The sequence below is a fragment of the Rhinoraja longicauda genome, chromosome 3 (assembly GCF_053455715.1).
Source record: "Rhinoraja longicauda isolate Sanriku21f chromosome 3, sRhiLon1.1, whole genome shotgun sequence".
Lineage (NCBI taxonomy): Eukaryota > Metazoa > Chordata > Chondrichthyes > Rajiformes > Arhynchobatidae > Rhinoraja > Rhinoraja longicauda.
Genome location: NC_135955.1, coordinates 1,068,416 through 1,087,831, shown reverse-complemented (window position 1 = coordinate 1,087,831; position 19,416 = coordinate 1,068,416). Strand labels below are relative to the sequence as shown.

Here is a 19,416-nt window from a genome sequence, read left to right as displayed (position 1 = left end):
ACTCTACTGCTGAGCCACTGTGCCGTTCAATCTAATCCCAATGTTTCTCCTTTCCACCTGGATTGTGATTTTCTACACTCATCGTCCACAACTTCACGTTAACGCTGCTGCTAAACCGCTTGTCCACTCCCAACGGTTTGCATCGTTCCCTGTTCAGAAACGGGAGAGGGCTGCACTCCATCTCAGGGGTAGTACTGCAGTTGAATTACCTCAGCAGGGGCTACTCAAACACCACAATGAATTCCACTGAGAATTTACATTCAGGTAACTAAATCAACATGGAAAATGGATCACATTTAGAAAACAATTGAGTTTTCAAAAGAATCTATCTATTTTCTTCATTATCCATCAGGGGGGAAAAAAAAACACTTTCCTCATTCAATCCAGCTTGTTTAATACTTCACACCACTAAAGTGGTCGACTTTCAAATGCCATACCATGCCAATAACCCGCCATCCCTCGAACAAATAATCAGAAATGCAAAAGAGCACATGTTGGATTCTTCCAGCTCAAACCGTACTGACAATTACCATACTGAGCAAAACATTTATAGAAGCCTGAAGTCCCACACCACAAGGTTCAGGAACAGCTAAATACACATAAGGGCACAAAGTGCTGGAGTAACTTAGCATCTGGGTCAGGCAGCATCTGTGGAGAACATGGATAGGTGATGTTTCACAGAGTGCTGGAGTAACTCAGCGGGTCAGGCAGCATCTGTGGAGAACATGGATAGGTGACGTTTCACAGAGTGCTGGAGTAACTCAGCGGGTCAGGCAGCATCTCTGGAGAACATGGATAGGTGACATTTTAGGTTAGGACCGTTCTTCAGACAGATCGTAAGGGGAGTAATGAAAGACGCAGGAGAGGAGGCGTAGAACAGTGTGGCAGGTAATAGCTGAACACAGACGGGGGGAGGTTTGAGAGGCAGATGATTGGAGAAAGGCTAAAACTGAAAAAAAGGTATGTGATATAAGGATTGCAGAGTTGGGAATTGTGAAGCCAGAGGAAGGAATGTAGGTGGAGGGGGAGAAGGAATACGTGTGAGCCCATAGGGGAGGGAAAGTAAGGGGGGTGTGGGGAGAAAGAGGGGGGTGAGGTTATTGTCAGAGGTTACCTAATATTGGAATTTTCAATGTTTGTGCCGTTGAATTGTGAGCTACCCAAGTGCAATATGAGGCGCTGTTCCTCCAGTTTGCGTGTGGCCTCACTCTGTCAATGGAGGAGGCCCAGGATAGAAAGGTCAGCAAAAGGTGTTAGAAATAGCAGCAAGTGGGAGATCCAGCTGGCCTTGGCGGACCCAGTGCTAGTTTTTGGCCGAGTCCACACTTGGTTTCGCCAATGTACAGGAGGCAGCATCGGGAACACCAGATGCAGTGGATGGGGTTCGAGGAGGTGCACGTGAACCTGTCTCTCCTGGAAGGACTACTGAGGCCCCTGGATGGAGGAGAGAGAGGAGGCATAGGGACACGTGTTACATCTCCTGCAGTTGCAGGGGAAAGTACCTGGGGAGAGGGTGGTTTGGCTGAGTGGACCAAGGAGTTGGGTCGGAAGTGGTCTTGGAGGGAGGTGGAAGGGGTGGAGATGTGAGGACATGACTGGTGGGAAAATGTTGGAGATAATGAAATGTCAAAGGATGATATGTTAAAAAAGAGCAAAAGATTCACAAATACATAACTGTCAAAGGACAGATTAGTTGTGAAGTAGGTTTTTGGCATGCTGGCCAACAGAGAGTAGAGTGGTTGGGACATTAGGCTACAATTGTACAAGACATTGGTGAGGCCATACTTTGAGTACTGTGTACAATTGTGCCACCCTGCTATAGGAAAGATGTCATTAAGCTGGAAAGAGTGCAGAGAAGAATTCAGACGATGTTGCCAGGACTCAAGGGACTGAACTATAGGGGGAAGTTAGGCAGGCAAGGACTTTATTCCTTGGAGTGAAGGAGGCTGAGGAGTGATCTGATAGAGATGTACAATCATTAGGGGAATAGATAGATTGAATAAACAATCTTTATCCGGAAAAACATACACAGGTGCTCCCTGGCTTGCGATGTTTTGACTTGCATTAGTTGGACTTTGCGATGGTGTAAACGGCAGCGACCCGTAGCGACCGCCGCTCGCCTCCAGCCACGTGATCGCGCATGCTCAATGTATTTCCACTTACAATACGTTTGGTTTCCGATGGGTTTCTCGGAACGGAACCCCATCGGAAGCCAAGGAGCACCTGTGATCCAGAAAAGCTCTGGAACAGAGGGTGCTGGAAAAATTAATGTTCAACTGTAGAGTACATAGGGTAGATTGCAGGAGTGTGTTTCTCATGTAGAAACATAGAAAATAGGTGCAGGAGTAGGCCATTCGGCCCTTCGAGCCTGCACCGCCATTCAATATGATCATGGCTGATCATCCGGCTCAGTAACCTGAACCTGCCTTCTCTCCATACCCCCTGATCCCTTTAGCAAAAAGGGCCACATCTAACTCCCTCTTAAATATAGCCAATGAACTGGCCTCAACTACCTTCTGTGGCAGAGAATTCCACACTCACCACTCTCTGTGTGAAGAAATGTTTTCTCATCTCGGTCCTAAAAGACTTCCCCCTTATCCTTAAGCTGTGACCCCTGGTTCTGGACTCCCCCAACATCGGGAACAATCTTCCCGCATCTAGCCTCTCCAACCCCTTTAGAATTTTATATGTTTCTATAAGATCCCCCCTCAGTCTTCTAAATTCCAGCGAGTACAAGCCTAGTCTATCCAGTCTTTCTTCATATGAAAATCCCGCCATCCCAGGGATCAATCTGGTGAACCTTCTCTGTACTCCCTCTAAGGCAAGAACGTCTTTCCTCAGATTAGGAGACCAAAACTGCACACAATACTCCAGGTGCGGTCTCACCAAGGCCCTGTACAACTGCAGTAGAACCTCCCTGCTCCTAAACTCAAATCCTCTTGCTATGAATGCCAACATACCATTCGCTTTCTTCACTGCCTGCTGCACCTGCACGCTTGCTTTCAATTACTGGTGCACCATGACACCCAGGTCACGTTGCATCTCCCCTTCTCCTAATCGTTCACCATTCAGGTAATACTCTGCTTTCCTGTTCTTGCCGCCAAAGTGGATAACCTCACATTTATCCACATTATATTGCATCTGCCATGCATTTGCCCACTCGCCTAATCTATCCAAGTCACTCTGCAGCCTCCTAGCATCCTCCTCGCAGCTAACACTGCCACCCAGCTTCGTGTCATCCGCAAACTTAGAGATGTTGCATTCAATTCCCTCGTCCAAATCATTAATATACACTGTAAATAACTGGGGTCCCAGCACTGAGCCTTGCGGTACCCCACTAGTCACTGCCTGCCATTCCGAAAAGGACCCGTTTATTCCTACTCTTTGCTTCCTGTCCGCCAACCAATTTTCTATCCACCTCAACACTGAACCCTCAATACCGTGTGCTTTAAGTTTGTACACCAATCTCGTATGTGGGACCTTGTCGAAGGCCTTCTGAAAGTCCAGATATAACACATCGACTGGTTCTCCCTTATCCACTCTACTAGTTACATGTATGGGGCATCTCAAACTAGAGGGCCTAGGTTTAAGGTATGAGAGACGAGCTGTAAAGTGGACGAGGGTAAATCTTTTACACAAAGGCTAGTTGGATTCTGGAATGAGCTGCCAGAGGTGGTGCTGGAGGCAGGAACAATAACAACATTTAAATGACATTTGGATAGGCTTGAGTGGGCAAGGGATGGAAGAACAAGGAATTAATGCACGCAAGTGTGATTCGTGTGAGTTTCACCATGGTTGGCACAGATGTTATGGGCTGAAGGGTCTGTTTCAAGGCTGTACAACTCTATGACTAGGATTACTTTCTTCTTAAAATCATTTCTTTACCTCTCGTGGTGCTTCCAAAGAACAACATGTTTCTGCTATGAATTTCCTTTATACTTGTGCTCTTTTCTTGGTATTGGCTTTCCTAACAATCTATGCCAACCTGGCAGATTGTTCAGGTGCCTTAATATAAAAGTTTAGAAGGTAGTCAGGTGGCAGTGGGACATCAATGTGTTGTTGAAATGTGTTGTTGAAATGTGTTGAAGAATGGCAGATGGACTTTGATCCAGACACTGAGGGAGGATGCATTTTTTGAGTATTAATAAGGCTGGGACACCACCATGAATGGTGAGGTCTTAGCAAGTATTGAAAACATAGGGAGCCTAAGGATTCTCGAAGATGGCAGCAAGGCAAGTAATGTAGTTAAGAGGCATATGGGACGGCTTTCATTAATTGGGGCATTGAGTACAAGAACAAGGAGGTTACACTGCACCTATATGAGCTGGAGTACTGAGTGCGGTGCTGGTCACCACACTGTCGGCAGGATGTGAAGGCACTGGAGACGGTGCAGAAGAGATCCACCAGGATGTTCCCTGGGACGGAGCAGTCCAGCTACGAGCAGAGACTATTAAAGCACGGTGGCGCAGCGGTAGAGTTGCTGCCTTACAGCGAATGCAGCGCCGGAGACCCGGGTTCTATCCCGACTACGGGCGCCGTCTGTACGGAGTTTGTACGTTCTCCCCATGACCTGCGTGGGTTTTCTCCGAGATCTTCGGTTTCCTCCCACACTCCAAAGACATACAGGTTTATAGGTTAATTGGCTTGGTAAATGTAAAAACTGTCCCTAGTGGGTGTAGGACAGTGTTAATGTGTGGGGATCGCTGGTCGGCGCAGACCCGGTGGGCCGAAAGGGCCTGTTTCCGCGCTGTATCTCTAAACCAGACCTCGCAATATTTGATTTTACAAATTCATAATTTTGATGTTCAAAATTCAGAATTTTACATCAAAATGCATAATATGTTGCGTAATGCAACTTTTCACCAAAACAAAAGTATGCACGCCAAATGCGCATACGTGTCGCGCTACGTTCATGTGTGAAAAACGACTATTATATCCAACAGTCTGTAGTTCTTGGACTACATGTACAATGTCAGGGTTATCATGAGTATATTCTGCTATTTATAGAAAGGTTATTGAACAGAAATACTTTTTGCAACACAATCTATTTTGCTTTTTCCTTACACATCCCAATTCTCTTGGTATTGAATAAAATAACAATGGTCATAAAATGTATGACTAAGTTATGAAGAAAGAGTTTCACTTAAAACGGCACATACCTAATTTCATTGAAGACATACTTGCTCCAGTGGTCTTCAACAGCAAATCACAATGGTCTATGTCCCCCCCCACCCCCCCTCCCCCCTACCGCCACTCCCCTCCCCCCCACCCTACTCCCTTTCCCCTCACCTCCACTCCCCCTCCCACTCCCCTCCCCCGCACCCCAACCCCCCCCATTCACCCACCCCATCCCCTCTCAACATCAACCGGCCTCACGCTATGCAGTGAGGCCAGGCCAGCAGCGAGGTGCGGCGAGTCTAGTGGCGAGCGGCGAGGCGTAGCCAGCAGCAAGGCTCAGCCAGGCCAGCGGTGAGGCGAGACCAGCGGCGAGGTGAGGCGCGGCAAGGCCAGCAGCGAGGCGAGTCCTGTGGCGAGCGGCAAGGCCAGCGGCGAGGCGTGGCCAGTAGCAAAGCTCAGCCAGGCCAGTGGTGAGGCGCGGCCAGGCCAACAGCAAGGCGAGACCAGCGGCGAGCAGCAAGGCCAGCGGCGAGGCGTGGCCAGCAGCAAGGCTCAGCCAGGCCAACGGCAAGGCGCGGTCAGGCCAACAGCGAGGCGAGTCCTGTGGCGAGCGGCGAGGCGTGGCCAGTAGCAAAGCTCAGCCAGGCCAGTGGTGAGGCGCGGCCAGGCCAACAGCAAGGCGAGACCAGCGGCGAGCGGCAAGGCCAGCGGCGAGGCGTGGCCAGTAGCAAGGCTCAGCCAGGCCAGTGGTGAGGCGCGGCCAGGCCAGCAGCGAGGCGAGTCGCAAGGCCAGCGGCGAGGAGTGGCCAGTAGCAAAGCTCAGCCAGGCCAGTGGTGAGGCGCGGCCAGGTGAGTCGCAAGGCCAGCGGCGAGGCGTGGCCAGTAGCAAGGCGCAGCCAGGCCAGTGGTGAGGCGCGGCCAGGCCAGTGGTGAGACGAGTCGCAAGGCCAGCGGCGAGGCGTGGCCAGTAGCAAGGCGCTGCCAGGCCAGTGGTGAGGCGCAGCCAGGCCAGCAGCAAGGCGAGACCAGCGGCGAGCGGCCAGGCAAGGGGCGAGACCGGGCGAACAGCGAGGAGAGCGGCAAGGTGGGGCGAGGGGCAGGGCGAGTGGCGAGACCAGACCAGGCGCGGCCAGTGGCGAGGTGGGGCGAGGGGCAAGGTATGTGTTTTGCGGAAAAATGTGTGTCGAAATCGGAAAGGCGGTATTGAAATAAGAAAGCGGAAACTTTCAGCCAAATTCGGAAGGGTTGGGAGGTCTGTAGTGTGGCTCAATAGATAGCACGCAAATAAAGTTTTTCCACTATATCTCAGTATGTGGCAGTAATAAACCAATACCGATAACAAGAATATTAAAATAGACCTTGAAAGGTAAAAAGTGCAAATTCATGAAGTAATTAAAAAGAGGGATGAAATAAAGTAGGGGATTCTGTGACAGGTGCACGAAATCTTCATGAAACCTCAATGGTGGCGCGTGCAGAAATATTTTATGATTGGATTCCCGCTATGAAGAGTTGCCGTAAAAGATAAACTGAGTAACTCTCTGGAGTTTAGAATAAGAAATACCAATCCAATAGAAAATTAGATTTTGGCAATGCCATGAGGACTATTCCCCTCTGGCCAAAGATAAGATCGGACATTATGTGAATAAATGATGGAGCAGTTGGAATGGGCATGGTGTCCAACAGCACCTATCATAATCATAATCATACTTTATTAGCCAGCTATGTTTTGCAACACACGTGGAATTTCATTTGCATAGTCATAACAGTAAAAAGCAACAGAACACACAAAATACATTTTAACATGAACATAGTGACTCCTCCACATTCCTCACTGTGATGGAAGGCAAAAAACGTTCAATCTCTTCCCTTTGCCCTCCAGCGATCGGGGGCCTCTAACTTTCCGTTGACGGGATGATCTGATTCCCATAGCTGGTAGTGGGCCTTCCTCATCGGGGCGATCAAGCTCCTGCATGGGGGGTGGGGGGGATCTCAGCTCCCCCGCGCCGGGTGACATACCCCAGGTTGGGATTTGTCGAACTTTGTGCGGCTGGAGCTTCCCGACCTCGGTCTCAACCCGAGACTGCGAGCTCCTTGATGTTAAAGTCCGCAGGCCGCGGTTGGAACGTCGATCCCAGGCAAGGAATCGGCCCCCATGATAAGTCCACGCCTCACGGAGGGGCTCAAAGTCAGTCCCAGGCAAATCCTCCAGCTCCACGATGTTAGGCCGCAGAGAGACTGGAGATACGATCCGGAAAACAATCGCATCTCCGGCAAGGTAAGAGATTGAAAAAAGGTTTCCCACCCAACCCCACATAAAACAAACCAGAGAACATTAACACAAACTTTTAAAACACACTAAAAATAACACAAAAAGACAAAAGGGACAGATAGACTGTAGGCGGAGCTGCATCAAAGTGCCACCTTGTTATATTCTACTAAGAGTAGTGTACTGAGAAACACTGAGGAACAGGAGTTTGCCACACACTCCTGGAGGCAGTAGGACATACACAACGGCCATGCAGCTGCAGAGCTGGAGGGGCAGGACTGCCCAAGTGATGAATGATTGCACAAAACACAGTGCGGTGTTGGCTAGATAACCCCAGCAACTGGTACACATTGGGAACAGGTATGTAATGGATCTTTTTAAGGAAGACTGGATTTTCTGTGCACCCGTGGACAATATACTACAGTTAACTGAGCAGTAAAGTAAAGATACTCTGAAAAGGAAGCAAATACTCACAATCTTTGTCTGCTTGCTGCATGCGGCAATCTTCCTCCTGCAAGTACGTCTGAAGATTCTTCAAGACCTGGATCTTCAGCCCAATCGAGGCTTCCTTGTCTCGAAGAATATTGTTGTACAAATTCTTCACATCTTGTTCAAACATCAGATCCGGATGTTGAATAAAAACAAAACCTGTAAAACGACAGGGTGCACTAAATTCAGTGACAGCCATTTCCACAAGGAGACAAGATGAACTGTAAAGAATATGTTGCTAAGAGTTGGGCAGGAGAAGCTAGAGTACTGAGCATAACCAGTGTTTGTGATCTATAAACTCCATAAGCCTTCTACAAGCTGGAACTTTGAAGCATAATATGAACGCAAGCGCAAGTTGCAAGACCAATAACTGTCCTCATCACGATTCTCTGGACTGAGCCTTCTCTAGAAAAGGCACTAAATATCACTGCCAGATCACGGATTCTCAAACAGGAATAAATAAATTCACCAGATTTCAGAGTGGTTCACGGCAGTGCAACGCTTAGCTACTCTGAATGATGCTGAAAGCATCCGTGTTCTGGACCTGATGTTGGAGATGGAGGACTACGACACAAACCCAGTACGGCTGCCTTATGTTCCATGTTCACACCATGCTGGATCAAACCATTACTCAAGTTCTCAAGAATGAATTACTAACTTTTCCAATACAGATACAAAACTGATTCTGTATCGCACATAAGAAAAATATTTACAATATTTCATGAAAAGATGCCTCTCGCTGAAATCCGGTTAGAGTGGAAGATTTGTTCATTACCTATACCCAGCAACAAAGACTCAAAAATAGCACCGATCCAGATTTGTATTGGTATTCCCTCTCCTTGCCTTTCAGCATTCCACCAGAACTTGTTCCTTATGTGAATCCCTGGTCCACTCCTCTGACCCACATCCACCTCCTTCTTCTGGAACTTTCCCATGCAAACACAACAAGCTGTCCTTTCACCTCTTCTCTTCCCGCCATCTCGACAGTCTTCCCATGTGAGGAGGTGGTGATTCACTCTGTGGTTGGGATGCCACCTGTCCCATATTAGCCTGGACATCCTGTATTTTGGGCTAAATTGGTTTGTCCCATACGGGACCGGCTTTGTCCCGTATTAGGCCTGTATGGTGCTGTAGGCCTGGACACTGTAGCCCGGGGGCCACTGTAGTCCAGGACAGTGTAGGCCTGGGCGCCGCCTAACGGAGGTTGTGTAGCAACCCGCCTCCCAGCCCGGACAGCCACCATTGGTGGAGTGGGAGCACGTGGCTGCTGGCTGGGTGACGTCACCTTGTCCCATATTTGGGAGTGAGGAAGGTGGCAACCCTACTCTGTGGCCTCCTGTACTATCACACTGAGTCCCAACACAAGCTTGAGAAACAGCACCTCATCTGCTGTGTGGAACACGTTGCCACCTTCTGGACTCAATATTGGATTTTCCAACTTCAGCTAACTGGATTTCTCTGCCGGTATCAGTTGGTCCGCTGCGATGTTGGCCCAGCCTGCTTGTGGTTTTGCTTTGGCTTCTCTAGGATTGGGGATCATGCCCACCCTGCTCTTCCCCTGCTTCTGCATTTCTCAACTCCCACATGTTCTCATCCTCTACCTCCTCCAATCACTCGTTGACCAGATTAGCTTAGTTTAGTTTAGAGATACAGCTTGGAAACAGGCCCTTTCGGCCCACCGGGTCCGCGCCGACCAGCGATCCCCGCACACTAACACTATCCTATACCCACCAGGAACAATTTTTACATTTACCAAGCCAATTAATCTACAAACCTGCACGTCTTTGGAGTGTGGGAGGAAACCGAAGATCTCGGAGAAAACCCACGCAGGTCACGGGGAGAACGTACAAACTCCGTACAGACAGCACCCGTAGTCGGGATGGAACCCGGGTCTCCGGCGCTGCGTCCACTGTAAGGCAGCAACTCTACCGCTGTGCCACCGTGCCGCCCAAAGCTGGTTTACAGTCTAACCAAAGGTATTCAACCTGAAACATTGACTGTTCTCTTCCCAAAGATGCTGCTGGACCAGCATTTTCTGCTTTTATTCCAGCTTTGTATGTTAATTTGAGAAAAGATTCCATCTGCACAGACATACTCTTTGTTCTCTCTAATTCCCATCACAAAACACAAAGCGCAGGTGGAGCAGCATCAATGGCAAGAGGGAGAAGGGAGAGAGAGGAATAGATGGTGAAATGATGCAGGGGTTAAACGGCAGAGTTCCTCCTGCAACTTGTGTTTTGAATCAGAATCCAGAACCTGCTGTTTCATGCCTCCTCTTTCCCTTCTCTGTGATATGGGGAGAAGGCAGGCACGGATTACAGATTGTGGATGAACAGCCATGATCACAATGAACGGCGGTGCTGGCTCGAAGGGCATAATGGCCTCCTCCTGCACCTATTTTCGATGTCTGTGTTTCTAATCTCAAGTGTTAACTCCATTCTCCACAGATGGTGCTGGACCTCAATGTTTCCAGCATTCTCATTATATTTCATTTTTACAACAATTTGCCTTTCAGATGCTGACCGACTTACTGGGCATTGACAATTCTGACCACAAATTGATCTGGTCCAGCAGATTGAACAAAGACTAGAGCCAAAACAGTAATCTCACCAGACTGCACCCTTTTGTTTACTTGCCACAACTTTCAGTTCTTTTATTTTTCCTTAAAAAAGTAATACATAGATGTTAACAGTTAAGATGGGATTAGTGTAAGGCATCACAGACAGCAAAGTGGGCTAAAGGGCCTCTGTTCCATTTGCACAACACCGTTTACCCCGGCCCCAAACCCACTTCAGCTACTTACCCAAGCCTATGATTGCTTTGGTCTGAACTTCTTCATCTTCGTGTTTAGTGAAGTAGAGCAGAAGTTCAAGCACCTTTTCTTTAATAATCACCTGAATGTGAAGCAAACAGAAATGTCACTAAATACCGCGTAATTCCTCTCAGTTCACTAAAGTAAAATTTATACTTTGAACAAAAATCCATGCACCTATCTACTTGATGGCACAGTATCTGGAATGCCAGTACGCCTAAATTTAACAGGATTGCATCTGATGGTGCAACACCCATTCCTGATCACAAAAGGCACACGAGCCAAATTTCATTTCTAAATAACTACAATGTATTTTAATAAGCATTCAATAATGTTACATGCTGTTAATTCATTGCAAAGCAGACAGCAGAAACTGCAAAATAATGTGACAAAGAAAACAGAGTCCCAAGCCTTCTTGACGACCAATGAATTCCATAACATTCGAAGAAAGAGGCCATCTTGTAGGTCCCAGAGTGGAAACTTCCTCCGCATCTGCTTCCAAGCTGAGACTTCCCATTCCAGGACTTCCGAGATGTCCTCTTTCTTTAGTAAATGCGGTTTGTTTCCACTCTTTTGTCATAGATGGATCCCACACCCACGTCTCCTGTGTGCCTATACTTCTCATAAGGTCATGTCATAAGTGACAGAATAGTGAAAGGACCAGATAGAGTGAACGTGGAGAGGATGTTTCCACTAGTGGGAGAGTCTAGGACCAGAGGGCACAGCCTCAGAATGAAAGGACGTTTTAGAAATAGAAAAGAAAATAGAAAGGAGAGGAGGAGGAATTTCTTTAGTCAGATGGTGGTGAATCTGCAGATTTCATCGCCACAGATGACTGTGGATATTTTTAAGGCAGAAATTGACAGATTCTTGATTAGTAAGGGTTATGGGAAAAGGCAGGAAGATGGGGTTGAAAGGGAAAGATAGATCAGCCATGGGACGAATGGCCTAATTCTACTCCAAGAACATATCAACTTAAGAACTTCCGATAGCAGGGTGACTAAACCTGAACATAGTACTCTAGATGTGGACTCACCAATGTCGTGTACAATTGTAACGTAACATCCCAACTTGTATACTCAATGCGCTGACCGATGGAGGACAATGTATCAAAAGCCTTCTTGACCACCCTATCTACCCAGATGTCACTGAAAACTGGGATCCCTCATCACCAGTTTATTATTGTCATATGCCAAGATGCAGTGAAAACCTTAGATTTGCGTGCTATCCAGTTAAATCTTACCGTACACAAGTACCATCACACCATGCACAAATACAACAAGTAGTGCAGAGAGCAGACAAACACCGTGCGGAATATAATGTTACAACCACAGAGTGTTCAATCGTGATTGGATTGTTAGCTTCAAGTCATCACAAATCAAGATTAATCTAATTATAATTATAGATGAACATTACTACCTTAGTGTTGCCTTTAAATTCTTCCTGATCAAAATCAAAATGACGGCACAGTGCACCAACAGTAAAAAGGGACCGGAGGAGAGCAGGTTTATTGCCGACCAGGGTGGTGCTGTTGAAATCCTCCTGATGTTGTGCCTTCAGCTTAGTTAAAGCACCTGCCACATTAGTAAAAGACAAGTTATTAGATTTCTGTAAGAACAATATTTACAACATTATCTCTTCCTCACACATTAGCCTGTGGCCAGAATCTTATCCATTTCTATATCAATCCCACCATTTAATGCTTGGCCCCCAAGTCCATGGGAGTCAAGGACATCTTGTTCCTCTGGAAGCACCAGTTGCTTGTTTAGGACAGAAAGAGTAGATGGTTTGCTAACATCATGCTTTCTGTGGCTTATATTTCCTAACACATACAGGGACCTTCCTACCTGAAACACTTCTACTTATTCCACATAAAGGCCAGTCTCCAATAAGAGTAAATTTAGTTAGGTCTCACATAAAGTTTCTAAAGGCAGATCGATCTCAAATAGGATTCCCAGGTATTCTAACTAATAGATAAAATCCTTAAGAGAAGGCACCCAAAATATTATTTTATGGTTTTCTATTTTAACTCCACAGATGCTTTCTAAAGAATGTATGAAATGGAAGCAGCAATAGGCCATTCTGCCTCTCGTGCTACCTGGCCATTCAATATGAACATGACTGATCTCTCTCAACACTGCTTTCTTGAACTATCCCCATGTCCTCCGAGTTCCTTAATGTCCAAACATCTATCAATCTCCAATTTCAACAAACTTTCATTGCGTTAACACCGTTCTTTAAATAATAAGACCAACACTGTACACAGTATGCCAGACGATGTCTTATAAACACCTTTAGAATTGTAGTTGAGACGCCTTTGGAGTACAGTTTGGAGAAATGTCTTATTTAAAAGTCCTTAACATGTTGGAGGCACTTCATTAGAATATTTACTGTTCCAATTCCTGGAGTGGGAGGTTTTCTTAAGACTAAAAGGTAGAACAAGCAACAATTGATGTTCAGTGGGATCTTGGGGTCCAGGTCGATAACTTCCTGAAAGTGGAAATACATGTAGATAGAGTGATAAAGGCAGCATATGGCCTGCTTGCCTTAACTGGTTGGGGCATTGAGTCAGGAAGTCATGATGCAGTTTTACAGGGCTTTAGTTAAGCTGCATTTGGAGTATTATGTGCAGTTCTGGTAGTCTCATTATAGGAAAGATATGGAAGCTTTGGAGAGAGTGCAGAAGGGGTTTCCCAGAATGCTGCCTGGCTTTGAGAATATTAGTCATCAGGGGAGGTTGGGCCGACTTGGATTATTTTTTCTGGAGCGTCACAGCTGAGGGGGAGACCTGATAGAACTATATAAAATGGAGAGAGGCATAGATCGGGTAGACAGTCAGAATCTTTTTCCTAGGATGGGAATATCAAACACAAGAGGACATTGGTTTAAGCTGAGAGGAGCAAAGTTTAACGATGATGTATGGGGCATGTTCGTTTTACACAGAGGATGGCGAGTGCCTGGAGTGGCATTTAAGAGGCTCTAAGAGGCCTGTGCAGAGAATGGAGGAATATGGATTGTCTGCAGGCAGGCAAGAGTTTGTCTCAGCACAGAAATTGTGGGCTGAACGGCCTGTTCCCGTGCTGTACTGTTCTACATGCTTGTAGGCTGGAGCTGAGAAGAACGTCTCTGAGAAGAACAATTGAAAAATACAAATTTCCGAAGGGTTCTACATGTGAAGAGAATCTACAATTAGAAGTCAGTGTTTAAAAAGGTGTTGCCCTTTAAGACAGACAAGATGTGGAATTCTTTTCTCTCAGAGCACCAGGGAAGCATCATAGAAATGTACAGCACTGAAATGGGCCGTCGGGCCACCACGTCCATGGCGAATGTGATACCTACCTACAGTAATCCCATGTGCCTGAATCAACTTCTCTGCCTTTCCTATCCACATACATTTCAAAACATTGTAATGATATCTGCCTCCATCACTTCCCTTGACAGTTTGTTCATGACATGCACCCTCCTGTGTGATAATTTACCCCTCTCATCCCTTTTAAATCTATCCTGCCTCACCTTAAACCTACATTTTAGTCTCCCTCCATGTTGGTTTAATTGTGTCACGTGCACTGAGCTATAGTGAAAAACCTATTTGTGCGCTATCCAGGCAAATCAAACCACATGACTAATCAAACCATACATGAGTGCTATCTTATCCATGTCTCTCAAATATATAAACCTGCACAAAGTCACCCCTTAGCCTCCTATGATCCAGTGGGAATAAACACAGTCTATCCCAATGTTTCCATATAACCATAACCCTCCATTTCATGCAAGATCCAGGTGAGACTCTTCTGCACGCTCTCCACTGCTGCCACATCCTAATTCTGGTGTGGCCACCAGAACGGTAGTCAATACGCAAGTGCTGTCTAACCAAAATTTTGTACCACTGCGAAGTAGTGTATGAATAGAGGTCTGAAGAAGAGGCTCGACCCAAAACGTTACCCATTCCTTCTCGCCTGACATGCTGCCTGACCTGCTGAGTTGCTCCAGCATTTTGTGAAATAAATACCTATGAATAGAGGTTGGTAGATTCTTGGTCAGCAGATCAGTGGAAGATTACCGCAGGGAGAAATGAATATGGATTTAAGGCAACAACAAAAAATGCATTTGCTGTAAAAAAATCCCCACTCTCGTACTCAAATCCTGCAAAAGGACCAATACATTAAATTTTTAGGTCGACACAAAATGCTGGAGTAATTCAGCGGGTCAGGTAGCATCTCGGGAAAGAAGGAATGGGTGACGTTTCAGGTCGAGACCCTTCTTCAGACTGATGTCAGGGGAAGGACAGAGATAGAATGTAGTCGGAGACAGGAAGACTAGTGGGAGAACTGGGAAGGAGGAGGGGATAGAGAGGGAAAGCAGGGATTACATGAAGTTAGAGAAGTCAATGTTCATACTGCTGCGTGTAAACTACCCAAGCGAAATATGAGGTGCTGTTCCTCCAATCTGCACTGGGCCTCACTCTGACAATGGAGGAGGTCCAGGACAGAAAGATCAGACTGGGAATGGGAGTTGAAGTGCTGAGCCACCGGGAGATCAGGTAGATTAAGACGGACTGAGTGGAGGTGTTCAGTGAAACGATCACCGAGTCTGTGCTTGGTCTCACCGATGTAGTGCTTGCTGTACCTGCCTGCTAAATTTCCTTGATTGATACTCAGGTTTCTCTCAATAGCAATACAGAATCGTACAGCACTGGAACAGGCCCTTTGGCCCAACACACCTCTGCTGACCATGCTGCCAATTTCAACCCCAAATGCCTGCACGTGATCTGCATCCAACCATTCGCTGCATGCCTGCACGTCTAAATGCCTCTTAAACGTTGCTATTGTATCTGCTTCCACCACCGCCCCAGCCAGCGTGTTCCAGACACCCACTGCTGTCTGCGTAAAGTTCCTGTGCAAATCTCCTTTAAACCTTGCTCATCACACCTTGACATTTCGACCATGGCAAAATACCATCTATCCTATCTATGCCTCATAATTTTATAAACTTTTACCAGAGAAAACAATTTAAATGGCTAATGGCCTCTCATCCAGGCAACATTCTGGTGCACCACTTTCACACACTCTTCAAAGCCTTCACATCCATCCTGTGATTGGCAGAACTGTACATAATATTCCAGATTCTGACAAACCAAAGTTTTATAAAACTACAATTTGACTTCCTAACTATTATATTCAATGTCCCGATTGATAAAGACTAGTATGTTAATAGCTATTTTCTATTTTTTACCATGGTAACGAGTTGACATTTTCCAAATTGCATTTCATTTGTCACATTAGGGCCTGTTCCTGTTTGGCACTGTTCAATTACTGCCTACATCTGTTTGAAGATCCTCTGCATTCTCCACACAATCTACACTTTTGTATCACTGATGAACGTGGATGTAATATACTTGCACCCCTTTTCCAAACCACTGACATGGACTGTGAAGAGCTGCAAGCCATTGGTCATAAGCTGTCAGTCCCAAAATGACTGGGCTATTTCCTGTTTTCTGTCCATGAACCAGTCCTCACTCCATACCAGTACGCAACTCTCAATCCCACACACCTTAACTTTGTCCACTAAACTCTCATCTTCCACTTTACCACCAGCTTTTTTTAAAATGTAAATTGACCACAACTGGCTCCCACTCACCTTCTTTAATAATTAAACACAAAAGACTGGAACAGATTTAACAATCATGACTTTCTTTTCGCCAATCCGCGATGACTCTGCCTAATCCGATCATTATTTCTAGATCCCTGCTGCCACAGCATTTTCCCAACCACTGTCTAGCCTGGATTACCATCTCACCACTCCATATTGAGTGTAGGAGCCAATAATCCACCTCGTGCTCCACACCCGGCATGGCAGGCCAATTTACTCAAGTCCACGTCAAGAGTTTAGGAGCCATCTTTTCCCGAAAGATATGAATCAGCCCGATGGGAGTTTTATAACAATCCAGCTGCTTTCATTATTATTTATTTTTGAAGCCGATTCAGAATTTACCAGATTTATTGAAGGGTTCCCGAATTATAGTCACTACGGCACTATGATCCAGTCTATGTGTAATCACTCACAATCTAAATGGACAAACCAATTCAAAGTACAATAGAAGAACTCAAGAAATCTAAAGAGATTTGAATGGTGGGAATGAAATTCAAGTCAACGCCAGACTGAAGTATAAAAATTAAAGCTGAATTGGGTGCAACTTTTGAAAAATTGAAGAGAAATATTGTTATTGTTGGGACTGGCCCCTTTACTGTGTCATAAGGAAGCATCAGTAGTCGAGGCCATATGTCCGTGTAGTCCACGTGTAGTAAGCCAAAAGTACTTTGAGTTCACATGGGCAGGGAGAGTTGGAACTGGAGCAGATCTCAGCAATGCCCAATAGTGGCCCCATCGTTACCAGCAACCAGACTGTTTCTCCTGGAATCCTCTTGATGAGTACCGAGAGCCAAAGTGCTGGGCCATGGATCCAGAGACACATTCATATTCCATCACGGCAGATGGAAAATTACATTCAAGATTAAATTAATTAAAATTGGTTTCAGTGAAGGTACACTGAATGCCATAAAAGAACCATCTGATCTACCAATGTCATACAGGCTAGGAAACCTGCCATCCTGGCTGGGCTATTTGTGACTCAAAACCCATTGCTGTGAAGTGCTGCACGAGTTCAAGGGCTATTCAAGACGGACAGAAGAGGTAACTTTTCCAGCAACATCCATACCCCATCAACAAATAGATAAAGCAATCAGATGTCCTCATCACTGGCAAATTGAAAAGGCAAAATTAGTGGGACAGACAGTGCAGAAACAATCCTAAATGTCGGGCATTCACTAACTGGATCCTTTGCAAGCAAAATAGAATCGCCACACTGTACGCCAGGTTGAGGAGCATTTCAAAAGGTTAATCAAGAGGAAAGGTGGATCTAGTCACCTGGTCCATATTGGGATCAGAGAGATCCTCTTTGAAGAAGAGCAGATGTTAAGAAGCAAAGACCAAGACCTCTGCCTTGTGGGCAAGTGGCTGACCACAGAACTGGACATGAAGCTCCTCTCCAGCTTTTACGTTGTTCACGAGGGAGTAGAAACGACAATGTTGGGGGAGTTTGACTGAAGATCCATTTTCTGAACTAGCTTTTCTGGAAATATCATGAAATATTCTTTGGGGCATTTTTTCAATGTCCTGAAGCTCATTACCTTGGTACGGCTGGGCAGTCATCAACATTCTGTGAGAGCACCACTAGTATACACTGAAGAGTTCCAGTGCTATGACTGACCTCAGTTGGAGCCCACTACTGATTGTGCTTTGGTGGCTGACGTGATCTTCAAGATATACACAGAGCTATCAGTTGCTGGTCTGGAGACTAATTAGTCACAGCACATTCTTGGTTCCACCATGATGTTCCGGTAACAGCCACAGAGGATTGGAACCAAGATCAAGACAAAATCTCATGTGGAATCTCCAGGTGTCACCTGGATAGCAGTGACATATTGGGATCATATTGGCTTCATTAGCTAGGGCGACACAGTGGCGGAGCTGCTGATTTACAGCGCCACAGACCTGGGTTCAATCCTGACCTCAGGTGCTGTATGTGTGGAGTTTGCACGTTCTCCATGTAACCATGTGGGTTTTCACTGGATGTGCCGGTTTCTTCTCACATTCCAAAGACGTGCAGGTTTGTAGGTTAATTGGATTATGTATATTGCTCGTATGTGTAGGACAGAACTAGTGTACGGGTGAATGTTGGTCAGGTGAACTCGGTGGGCGGAAGGGCCTGTTTCCACACTGTATCTCTAAACTGAACCAACATCAGGATGTTGAAGCTCACCTGGCTGAGAGGCCCCATGGTCATTCCCACAGCTGGGAAGACATGAGGATCAGCGATGGAGTATTGTACAGAAACCAGCACAGCTCCAGTATCTCCCTGTGCTAACTCACCTTAAGCCTTTCATCTGCAATGAGGACACCACGGAAGCACTTCAACTAACAAGGATTTTGGATAACTAATTTACGAGGATGTTGCCAGGATTAGAGGGTGTGAGCTATAGGGAGAGGTTGAGTAGCCTGGGTCTCTATTCCATGGAGTGCAGGATGAGGGGGAGATCTTATAGACGTATTAAAAAATCATGAGAGGAATAGATCGGGTAGGTGCACAGAGTCTTTTACTCAGAGTTGGGGAATCGAGGACCAGAGGACATAGGTTCAAGGTGAAGGGGAAAAAATTAATAGGAATCTGAAGGGGGAACATTTTTACACAAAGAGTGGTGGGTGTATGGAACAAGCTGCCAGAGGAGGTAGTTAAGGCTGGGACTATCCCATCGTTTTAGAAACAGTTGGACAGGTACATGGATAGGACAGGTTTGGAGGGATATGGACCAAGTGCAGGCAGGTGGGACTAGTGTAGCTGGAACATTGTTGGCCGGTGTGGGTGAGTTGGGCCGAAAGGCCTGTTTCCACACTGTATCAATCTATGACTCTATCTATGACTCTAACAAACATCCTTTAAAAATTCAAACAGCAACAACCACAAGCCGCTAACTGATCCAAACAATGAAGTTTAGGGCTTTAATCTAGACAAGCCTTATTACATGAGGACATGTGGCCATCTGATCTACACGTAGTCTGAGGAACAGCTGATTCAGAACATCACACACATAGCTCTTTCTCTGACAGATGCATTCACTAAGTCTCAAATGAAGCAGCTGACTGGATTACTAGATTTCCCAGCCACTGAAGCAGA

General features: G+C 46.2%; 1 protein-coding gene across 12 annotated transcripts in view; it reads right to left on the bottom strand.

The window, feature by feature from the left end:
* The window catches only part of LOC144611663 (nipped-B-like protein), a 323,382-nt gene that overhangs the window by 21,905 nt on the left and 282,061 nt on the right, over nucleotides 1-19,416 (bottom strand). For all 12 annotated transcript variants that reach the window (XM_078430871.1, XM_078430886.1, XM_078430895.1 and 9 more), the window contains 3 exons: nucleotides 12,105-12,259; nucleotides 10,677-10,767; nucleotides 7,859-8,032 (listed from right to left, as the gene is read on the bottom strand). In XM_078430871.1, coding sequence (XP_078286997.1) covers nucleotides 7,859-8,032; nucleotides 10,677-10,767; nucleotides 12,105-12,259 — 420 coding nt within the window. The remainder of the gene's footprint in view (nucleotides 1-7,858; nucleotides 8,033-10,676; nucleotides 10,768-12,104; nucleotides 12,260-19,416) is intronic.